This window comes from Marmota marmota, unplaced genomic scaffold (genome assembly GCF_001458135.2).
Source record: "Marmota marmota marmota unplaced genomic scaffold, marMar, whole genome shotgun sequence".
Classification (NCBI taxonomy): Eukaryota; Metazoa; Chordata; class Mammalia; order Rodentia; family Sciuridae; genus Marmota; species Marmota marmota.
Window position 1 is genome coordinate 4614158 of NW_025999927.1, and position 11537 is coordinate 4625694.

The 11537-nt window shown below is 40.5% G+C and overlaps 1 protein-coding gene across 7 annotated transcripts in view; it reads left to right on the forward strand.

Annotated features, from left to right (window-relative positions):
* The window catches only part of Mtr (5-methyltetrahydrofolate-homocysteine methyltransferase), an 89126-nt gene that overhangs the window by 54216 nt on the left and 23373 nt on the right, over positions 1 to 11537 (forward strand). For all 7 annotated transcript variants that reach the window (XR_007346519.1, XM_015504353.2, XM_048800405.1 and 4 more), the window contains 6 exons: positions 1965 to 2081; positions 2365 to 2505; positions 3943 to 4032; positions 5102 to 5254; positions 6101 to 6208; positions 7279 to 7379. Coding sequence is in view for 6 of the 7 variants with exons in the window: in XM_015504353.2 (XP_015359839.1) it covers positions 1965 to 2081; positions 2365 to 2505; positions 3943 to 4032; positions 5102 to 5254; positions 6101 to 6208; positions 7279 to 7379 (710 nt within the window). In the remaining variant the exon portion in view is untranslated. The remainder of the gene's footprint in view (positions 1 to 1964; positions 2082 to 2364; positions 2506 to 3942; positions 4033 to 5101; positions 5255 to 6100; positions 6209 to 7278; positions 7380 to 11537) is intronic.

Consider the following 11537-nt stretch of genomic DNA (forward strand, 5'->3'; position numbering starts at 1 on the left):
TCTCCTTATATCAAAGAAGACATTTGGCATTTGGTTTTTAGGGATTGTCTAGCTTCACTTAGTATAATCTGCTCTAATGCCATCCATTTCCCTGCAAATTCCATGATTTTGTCATTTTTTAGTGCAGAGTAATACTCCTTTGTGTATAAATGCCACCTTTTTTTAATCCATTCATCTACTGAAGGGCATCTAGGTTGGTTCCACAGTCTAGCTATTGTGAATTGTGCTGCTATGAACATCGATGTAGCAGTATCCCTATAATACGCTCTTTTAAGGTCTTTAGGGAATAGTCCGAGAAGGGGAATAGCTGGGTCAAATGGTGGTTCCATTCCCAGCTTTCCAAGGAATCTCCATACTGCTTTCCAAATTGGCCGCACCAATTTGCAGTCCCACCAGCAATGTACAAGTGTACCCTTTTCCCCACATCCTCGCCAGCACTTGTCTAACAAATGGGACTTACTCAAACTAAAAAGTTTTTTCTCAGCAAGAGAAACAATAAGAGAGGTAAATAGGGAGCCTACATCCTGGGAACAAATTTTTACTCCTCACACTTCAGATAGAGCCCTAATATCCAGAGTATACAAAGAACTCAAAAAATTAAACAATAAGAAAACAAATAACCCAATCAACAAATGGGCCGAGGACCTGAACAGACACTTCTTAGAGGAGGACATACAATCAGTCAACAAGTACATGAAAAAATGCTCACCATCTCTAGCGGTCAGAGAAATGCAAATCAAAACCACCCTAAGATACCATCTCACTCCAGTAAGATTGGCAGCCATTATGAAGTCAAACAACAACAAGTCCTATTTCAGAGTTTACAGTGACTTTATAGAACAGAACTATGAGAACCAACTGAATATCTAAACAATATAGTTTAATTTTGCCTGTTTTTTAGCTTGAAGGGAATCATAAGATATTTATGACTTTTTTCTTTATTCAAACTTATTTTAAAGATTCATGGAGGGGCTGGGGTTGTGGTTCAGTGGTGGAGTGCTTGCCTAGCACTGGATTCGATCCTCATCATCACATAAAAATAAATCAATAAAATAAAGTTATTGTGTCCATCTACAACTAAAAAAAAAAAAAAAAGTTTCATCTGCATTTCTGTAACTGTCATTTGTTCATTCAATTAATGTATAATATTCCATTGTATCATTATGCCATAATTAACTATTCTACCATAGAGGGAGAACTGGTTTGTTTCCAGCTTCTGGGCCTCATGAGCAATGCTGCTGTGAACATTCTTCTATACATATATTGGGCACACATGCCCAAGGTTCTTTAGCATATACCCCAGAAGCTGAGTGGTTGGGTCATAGTACTAGATAATAGCAAGCCGTCTTCCTCGGTGCTTGAGCCAGTTTGTCCTTGAGCCAACAATAAATCAGAGATCCTGTTGTTGCACATGCCTGATGATGCTTGATATTGTCATAGATGCAGCAGGAACCTCAGTTGCCTTTTGTCCTTTTATAATTGGTCAAGTTTATAATGAACAACAGCGTTTGCTCATTTAGTTACAAATACCTTCAGGTAGTTTGTGCTTTCAGTGAATGGGGAACTGAGTGTGTGTGTGTGTGTGTGTGTGTGCTTGCTTGCTTGCACGCACACAAACATACTCTCCCTCCACCACTTTCTTCTCTATCATTTATCCAGCAAGTATTTTATGGAATACTCATTATATATTATACCCTATCAGGGTCATTACTGAAGTACACAGAGATAAAGTAGAATTTTATATTTTCCCTTAGGGAGACTAAAGTCTAATGGGGGACACTGATGAAGCTGTGCCTTTACAGCACCATGATACAGCAAACTTGGGCCTGTGTCTGATTACAGCAAGCTCTGTGTTACTTTGGAGTTCACGTTGTTTATTTTCCACTCGTATATAAAGCTTAAGAAATGTGATTGCTGCTTTGGGCAAAATAGACACTGTTTTCACATTTTAAAATTTTTGCCAGGAAACTTTACCAGGAGTCAGAATAAGTGGAGGTCTTTCCAACTTGTCTTTCTCCTTCCGAGGAATGGACGCCATCCGAGAAGCAATGCATGGGGTTTTCCTTTACCACGCAATCAAGGTATGATTAAAGGCCTGCTTACCCCTGAAACCAGCTTTCACTAGGGCAAGGTTTGTCCACTGTGGCCCTCAGACTAACTGGCCTGTGATCAGTTTCTGTAAAGGAGGTTTGTTTAGGGTACCCCCTAAATGCAGCATTCACTTGTATTTTATCTAAGGCTGCTTTTGGGAACCAATGCAGAGTCAAGTATTTGTGACTGAGACTATGGCCTAAAATGTTTTCTTTCTGGTTCCTAATTTAGGGCATCACTGGAAATCCTCACTTTTCTTTTTATTGCCTTTAGTTTGGTATGGATATGGGGATAGTGAATGCAGGAAACCTCCCAGTATATGATGATATCCACAAGGAACTTCTTCAGCTCTGTGAAGATCTCATCTGGAATAAAGACCCTGAAGCCACTGAGAAGCTCTTACATTTTGCCCAGGTAGAGAGAACAGTGTCTAACATGGCTTTTTTCTTTCTTTGAATTTATTACTCACAATTATTGGACCTTCATTGTAGAATAGAAGCACATACCTAATCATGTCTTCGGATCAATGAACATTCTAGAGAAGGTATTGTAGCTAGGGTAAGGAAACAGAAATGGACCGTTCCTAGGCTGCTTCAGCATTCTGAACCTAAATTTCTTTTTTTGGTACTGGGGATTGAAACCAGGGGCACTCAACTACTGAGCCACATCCCCAGCAGCACTTTATATTTTTTATTTTGAGACAGGGTCTGGCTAAGTTGTGTAGGGCTTTGCTAAACTGCTGAGGCTGGCTTTGAACTCCTGATTCTCCTACTTCAGCCTCCCGTGTTGCTAGGATTACAGGTGTGCACTGGAACTTAAATTTCTAAGTATTTATTTTGAAGTGTGAAATATATTTTTCTTATAGCAAGTGACAGATATTACTTCTAGAAAATTTACAAAATACAGGTAAGCAAAAGGAGAGAATAAAATCACTCATATTCCCAGCACCCAAAGTATTTGGAATAGACCGCTTTGTCTTAACCCAGCAATTCCATCCCTTAGGCAGGAATTGTCTGGTTGTATGGCTGGTAAAACAAATAGTCTTTTCATGTACCAGTGAGGGGAATATGAGCTTAAGAAGTACTTTTTCTTTTTTAATTATTCTTTAGATTTTTCTCCATGAAAGACTCCTATTGTTGTTATTCCAGTTACCACTCTGGTCCTATATCTTGGTTTTCTCCCTAGATCTTTCCTTCTTTTATTTGTACTGGTAACTTGATATCTTCATGTTTGTTTTTATTGGCCTTTCCTGTTATCAGACTCAGGCTAGGCCCCTTCTGAGTTTCCCTTAAAAACACTATTTTGAATATGACCCTGCAGCTTCAGAACTGTGACAAGTATCTCCTGTCCCACCACACAGTTGCCCTGGAGGTTAAGTCCAAACTCCAAGCATGAATTTCTGGCCTTCTGTGACTTTGCCTCTACTATCCTGCACAAGCATTGCTCTAGCAACATCAGTTTTTGTTCAGCATTAATGCATTCAGCTGATGTTCACTGAGACCTGCAGAAAATGTACAGAGGTGATCTTAATCCAGTGTGGTAGGTGCTGTCGTAGGGGAGGCACAGAGTGCTATGAGGATGTTGAGGTGGCATGGACCCCAAAGATGGAGGTGGTTAGGGAAGCTTGCCACAGGGAACGAGAATTCAGGTGAAAATTGAAAGAGGAGGAAGAGCTGCATGTGCTTCTCACCAGACTTGGTACTATGGTTGGTCAGTGTCATAATGCATGCTGGGCACTCTGCTGGGAGCTGGGAATGTAAAAGAGTAAGACAGTTTATTAGTTGCTGCCAAATGGTTCAAATAAGTGGCCTCCTGCATCTATTTTTTCGTCCAAATTTCAATTCATTTGAGACTCATGGCAAAGGAGGGAAGAAGGTCATTCAGACTGATGAGTGGAGGAACAGTCCCATTGAAGAACGGCTTGAGTATGCTCTTGTGAAGGTGAGTTTGGGAATCTGCACTGGCCAGCTGATAGCTTGTCACTGCTGTCTGATGCCATTGTGGGAGGGTTGGTGGCGACAGCAGCTGGAGCAAGAGAGGCCATGGACTCCTGGTTGCCGATTCTCAACCTGGGTGGCCCTCCTGCTCTGCATTATATGATAGCACATTTGGCACTGTCTAAAGGTATGTGTGGTTGTCAGGGTGGGGGTGGGAGATGTCACTGGAATCCAGTGACCAGGGATGCTGCTCAGTGTCCTGTGGTACACACCACAGCCCTCTACAACAAAGACTATTCCAGCCCAAGGTCAGTAGTACTGAGGTTGAGAACCCTACCCTGACCAGGTTGTTTTTAGTATGTCCAATAAGTCAGTACTGATTCTTCTGTGGATGTTTGGGATTTTGGTGAGATAAATAATCTCTTGGCTTCAGTTTTCCCATTTGTGAGTCTGGAGAATTTCAGAGTTCTATTTTTGGAGGCCGGTGTGGGGGGCGTCTAAAATTCAACTCTTGCCTTTTGTAATTCACATATTTTAGTTTGTGGAACTAGTTCAGCCACATCCAAGATCTGTGAGTTGGGGACCCTGGAGGAGGGCTTGTTCAAGCCTAGATTGGGGAGCCTCCTCTTTTTGAACTTCACCTGAGAATCTCACTCACCCTCATTCATCTTCCAGCCAAGTAGTGAGAAAACACTGATTTGGCAGAGATATTATTAAAGTATAATCTGTTAAAATATAAGAATACAAACATCTGAGTTATAAATCTACTTATTAGCCCACCTTCTCATTAATAGCACATTTTGTATCAAGAAAGCCAGCTAAGCACTTAACATGGGTTATTTAATTTAATAATTCTCAAAACATATGAATAGGATATTGTGGCACTCTTAGGAAACTGAAGCTTAATAAATGGCCTGAGTGGGTGCTGGGAGCCAGGATCTGAACTTACACAGTTTGATTTCAGAACTCTCACTCTTAAGCATGTCTATGATTCATTTTCTGTTGGTTGTTTGGACTTAACCCATTTTTTCCCTTTATTCTCTCCCCAACCTTTTTTTTTTTTTTTTTTGAAGGGCATTGAAAAATATATTATCCAGGATACTGAGGAAGCCAGGTTAAACCAGGAAAAATATCCCCGACCTCTGAATATTATCGAAGGACCCCTGATGAATGGCATGAAAGTTGTTGGTGATCTTTTTGGAGCTGGAAAAATGTTTCTACCTCAGGTTGGCAAAAATAGGGAGACATGTTCACAGTTGAATCTCTTCCTTGTCTTAGTGAATAGTGAGTTTGGTTACTCTGTTCAAGTTTTGATTTGGACCAGTCCTTGCCTAGATGTGTTTGGAGAAACCTGTCTTTAGAGTGGTGTGGAAGCTAGAAATCATCTGGAAATTGCTAGCTTCATAGTCTTTGTTCTGATTTTCTGTACCCACTTTTACTCTCAGAAGTAAAGTAAGACTCAAGATAGATTTGATTTGACCAGCAAGTGTTCATCTTAAATAATGCATACTTTGAAAAAATATTACTGTTTTAAATAGTTATGTTAAATGATAGATTTCAAGTAAGAACACCATTCTTTATTTTGAATTGCAGCAGCTGCTAGCTCATGAGTTAATAAACACTTGCTAACCATCTAGGTTAGGAGCCTGAGGCGATGAAGGACGGAAAGGGACTTGTCTTGTTTGAGGCTCAATTTTAAGGGAGTTGAGTGTGGAGAAGAGAAGGCTGAGAATGAGTACATGGCGGGGGAACTTTAACCCTGAAAGATAAGCAACAGAGGCCTTCTAGCCAGAGAAAAGATAACAGGCAGAAGTTCAAGAAGATGGAAGTTTCAGTGTTTGGTTTCTAGCCTTGTTTTCCTCCTGCTCTGCCTCCTTCACTGGCTTTTCCCTCAGGGAGCTTATATCTCATTCTGCTCACTGTCAGAAGCAGAGTCCAGTGTAGCTAGCCTGAGGTTAAAGTGTGTGTTCTGAGCTTGTGCTGGGGTTTCACAGGTGCCATCAGAAGCCATGTGGTTTGCAATGGCTGTCATTGCAGTAGTCAGTCAGATAACCAGCTCTGCTTTTTCCCAGGTTATAAAGTCAGCTCGGGTCATGAAGAAGGCTGTTGGCCACCTTATCCCCTTTATGGAAAAAGAAAGAGAAGAAAACAGAGTGCTTAATTGTACAGTAGAAGAAGAGGCAAGTTGTTTTTTTCAGGCCTGTGGGCCCTTTAAGGAGTGGGCCTGGGAGATTTCTGTTGGGGTGGGGTAGGGGATTAGGCAGTCAGGCTAGCTTGCTGTTTATCACTGAAGATAAAGTAGAGAAATGATCTAACATCTGTCCCTCTTTTTTACCAAGCTTCAAGATAACTTAGGGTTTTCCTTTTAATGTAGCTTTATGAAATTTTTAATACAGATGTAATTTTTCAATCAAGACAATCCTTCGTTAACTGATATTTACTTTGTACCAAGTTTTATGCTGACACTGCATCTACGAAGACCTACTCTTGTTTTTTAGGTAGTGGGCTAATGGTTGGTTTGGATGATTTTTTTTGAACAAACAAATATTCTCTCTCTACTAATAGTGTCCTTGATACCACTACTGAATTCATTTTAATTTTTGCTGATTGCACCACCAGAGTAAATCATTAAGCCTTTTAACTTTGTTTGGTTCCCAGTGAAGCTCAGGCAGCTTTGGCTCTTGGGATTTTTAATTCTTCAGTTGATGCAGCTCAGACAGACATGTGTTTATAAAAACGCCCATTGCCTTGCTTACCATTCCTTGTTTTTTCCCTTGGAGAGTATGCGATGTGCTGGCAGCGTACATAACGACTATGTGGAAGAAGCAGAAAGTTACCCCTAACACCCTCTGCACTGGGCCAGTGTGGTTATTTTCAGATTCTGGGGGGGCATTGCAGTGAACATCTTCTCTTTTCTACCCCCCCTCTAAATGTTGACAGTAAACATTTGTCAGACAGTTTTGGGGTGAAGGATGTGGTCTTTAGCTGTGAGATTGTTCTGTTTGAACTTGAGCTGTTCTTGAGAGTACACAATCTTGGTTGAAGCCCTTGTGCTGACCCTCCAGATGGGCCCATTTGAACTGCTCGAGCTTACAGCGCTCTGCTTGCCTAGTGCAGTATTTGGGTCTCAGGCTCGTCTTTGAGGTAATTGTATTAATCCCTTTCTGGGTTGGCACCTGCCTAGCTCTCGAGAATTACGTGGTCTGCTCTGGGGAACTCCAGTCATGCTCACTGTATTGCTTGCTTTCAGGACCCTTATCAAGGCACCATTGTGCTAGCCACTGTGAAAGGTGATGTGCATGACATAGGCAAGAACATAGTTGGAGTGGTCCTTGGCTGCAATAATTTCAGGTAAGCTTAGACCTCACCTCTTCATCCCTTTGTTGTTCAAGAAGGGAAGTGTTTCAACAGGGTAATTATTGAGGGAGGAGGGTAAGGAGCAGTAGTAGATGTTAGAGGTTTATTTTTTCATTTATTTATTTTTTTGTCTACTCTGTTTTCAAATTGTCCACGGTGAACACAGTTTTTCAAATGCAATAAATTAGTAATTATCTATTATGCATTCAGTGAGGACAAAAAGAATAGGAAAAGCTATTTGGGCAGGTGGACATAGCCAAGAGGCTTCTTGTGAATGGGCATCATAACATAGGCCCTGAGGGCCAGAACATGGGGCTCCCCATGGCAGTCAGCATTTTCCCTTTTTTCTCTCAATAAGCTGTCAGATTTCAGAGCAGAGATTGTATGAGACCTGACTGAATGGAGTTTTATAGGGTGGTTTTGTCTGTACAAATGCTCATCAGTAATTACTTAGATGCTTTTAATTTGTTGTATTTTGAAAGGGAGTTTTGCAAGAATTTGTTTTGTTGTTTTAACAAACTAGAAATGGTCACAGATTCTGCTAAGGGCAGGTGGGAAACAGTGGGGAAGGTAAAGACTGGTGCAGGTACTTCCCTCTGTTGGTGGAATGTGTGAATTGCAGGGGGAAGTGACAGCAAGTGTCAGGTGACTTTGAAGAGGGCAAATGCAGATTTTTTTTTTTTTTTTACTTTTTTCTTTTTAATAAACACATAATAATTGTACATAAAAATGAAATATGATGTGCTATTTCAGTTCATGTAAGCAATGTGCTGCATGTATGCAGTGTGTTACCTGTGTACAGTGTGCAGTGATCAAATCAGGGTGATTAGTATTTCTGTATGTTTGGAACCTCTCAGCTCCTTTTCTGGTTCTTTGTAAAATATGTAGTAGGTTACTGTAAATTGTAGTCACCCTCCTGTGCTGTAGAGCCGGAAATTATTCCTCCCAGCTGTGTTTTGGTACCTGTTATCCAGCCTCCTCCTCTCCTTCCTCCCCTGCTCTTCTTAGTTTCTACCAATAGCTATTCTGCTCTCTTATACTTGTGACATCAAGTTTTTAAGCTAACACATACGAGAGAGAACATCTTTGTGTGTCTGGCTTATTTCCCTTAATATAATGTCCTCCAATTTCATCTATTTTGCCACAAATGACAGGATTTCGTTCATTTTTTATGACTGAATAATATTACCTTATATATTTCGTTATATAAATATTATTTTATAAATATATATTACATGAATTATATAAATATAAATAGTATTCTATTATATATATATTCATCCATCAGTGGGCACCTGTGTTGATTCTGTATCTTGCTATATAGGTTTATTTTTGTGATTTTTTTATCTCATAACATTTATTGTCTAAATTCTGTATGTTCTTAAGTAGTAATGGATGACATTGCTAAAGCATTTAGAATAGCTTAAATATTTTTTTGAATTAGAAGCTCAAATTAAATGCTTATAGCTATGTTATGAGCATTTACAAAGAAGGTTAGATTATAAAATCAACATTTTTCATGACTTCTTTCATTTTTATTCTCTTCAGTCTCCCAAGTGGCATAATGCGATAATGTGCATAGGAGGGGCTACAGACTGGGGTGTGGCTCTGAGCCAGAGGAGAACCCTGGGAGAGTCAAGAAAGACAAGGTGTTGGGATGGGAGTGGGAGGTTGTGGTAGAGGCGAGGGAATGAACCGTGATTGGTGAGATGCTCCTGACAGAAGAGCGAGCAGTGACAGCAAGGTAGCGCTGGCATCATGCTGGTGGGTTTTAATTGGATTTTGAAAACACATGCAATGTTGAAAAACTCAGCTTTGAAGTGCAGGCCTTTTTGTCTGGAGTTAGAGGCAGTGTACTCTTTTGCCTAGTTTTACATGCAGGATTCTGCGTTTACTCATTGTATAACAATATATCTGGTTACGAGACTGCCTTCACTATATTAAAAAAGAAATGTGCTGCCGCTGGCTATCTGTGGCCTCCAAGGTTGTCCATTATTCATGCCCCTGGCATTTGCTACCAGGTTAGAACTAACAAAGCTGAATATAGTTAGTTCTTGATTTGAAACTGTCTTAAGTTTCTACTGAGGGTTCCATGTGTGCTAACTTATTTAAAGAAAAGAAAAAAGTATTAAAAAAAAAAAAAAGTACTATGGGAACAAGCTGAAAATCCAACAGCACACAGTAAGAAGCAGGCCTCCTTCCTACCCAGTGTCCAATACCCATCGTTGCCAGCTGGTGACATATCATGTAGAAATTCATACTCACACTTTTAAAAATGTGAACCTTTTACTACTGAATTTTAAGAATTGTTGATATAATTAAATAAATGAAAATAATGTAATTTTTAAATGTTTTTAACAATATAATAAAATTAAATGATAAAAAAGACTAACATTGTAGGTGTTCTCTGTGTAAAATAGGATGATAGTACCTGCGGCATTTCCTAGGGCAGACACTCCTCCTTCTGGATTCCAGGAGGCACTCCTGTGGAAATCAAACCCTCTGGTCCTGTTCGGTCCCCTCAGCATATTTCCACCGTTCTCTGTCCGGTGTCCGTCCCCCACTCAGGTGTGCCCACCCTTTGAGTTTTGTACGGCCACCCCGAGAAGAAGAAGGAGGCCTGCTTCCTGAATCCCCCTCTCTTCTTTGCCTTAAGTCTCTAGCTTTTCCCAAGACAGCTCTGTGTGCAGGGACTGGCCTCTTCTCTATTCCCCTCCCCACTGGCTTTCCTGTTCAACAGCTGTTTGCTGAGGAACTTACCAGCATTTTCTATTGGCTTAAATGAATTAGATAATGAATTTTGCTAATTTAGATCCTAACTCTTCCAGCTCTCTTGCTAAATCAGGTGTGTGACTGGACAACTTGCTTAACTTACCAGATCCTTTCCCACAGTAGGGGTTTCATCATAGAGGGTCTGTGAGGGTTAAATTAGATTACTTTGCAAAGGTCTTAGCATAGTGGAAACAACCCAGATGTCTGTCAGCAGATGAGTGGGTAAACAAAATGTGCATGAGTCAGCTTTCTGCTCCTATAACAAATTTTGGCTCACAGGTTTGGAGGTGTCAGCCCATGATTGGTTGATACTGTTGCTTTTGGGCCTGTACTGAAGCAGACCATCATGATGGGAAGTGGATGTTGGACCAAAGCCATTCATCTCATGGACAGAGGCAAAAAATAAAAAAAGAGAAAGAGAAAGGGGCTAGAATCCAACTACCCTTTTAAGGTGTGCTCTGAATGACCAGAAGTCCTCTCATTAATCCCCACCTCCTGAAGTTTCTACCACTTCCCCATAACATGGACCTTTAACATATGGGCCTTTGGGGAACATCCTAGACCCAAACCATAGCCTGTGGCATGTCCATACAATGGAATAGTATTCAGCCTAAAAGAGAATAAAATTCTGATATACATGAGATGTGGATGAACCCTGAAGACACAGTGCTGAGTGAAATAAGCCAAACACAGTGGGACAAGTAGTGTGTGGTTCCACTTATAGGAAATACCCAGATTAGATAAATTCATAGAGACAGGAAGCAGAGTAGAGGCTGCCAGGGAGGGTAAGGAGAGGAAGAGGGAGTCATTGCTTAATGATTACAGTGTTTTTATGTAGGCTGATGAAATGCTTTTGGAAAAATAGTGTTAATAGTTGAACAACACTGTAACTGAAATTAATCCTCCTGAATTGTGCACTTACCAATTCCAGTGGAAAGTTACATATGTCTTACCAGGGTTAAAAAATAATATGCCATAAACTGTTGAATTTGTTAATTTTTATTTTTATTTATTTGTGGTTAAGCTGGGGTCTTCTGTGTTACCTAGGCTGGTCTCAAACTTGTGGCCTCAACTGATCCTCCTGCCCCAGCCTCCTGAGCAGCTGGGTCTAGAGGCATGCACTACCTTGCCCAGCTGAATTGTATGCTTTAAATGGGCGAATTCCATGAAATGGGAATTATATTTCAGGAAAGCTGTATAAAAAAGGCTTAGCATAGTGCCTGACCCGTGGTAGTTGTGGTGGTGATTGTCAGTGCTTAGTGATCATTTCAGTGTGATTCCATTTTATATTAGAACAGTGTTAATGCCTGAAATGAAAATGCTCATGCAGCTTTGTGTCTAATGGGTTGTTACTGTTTTTCCCCGGCCCCCCCCCCCCCC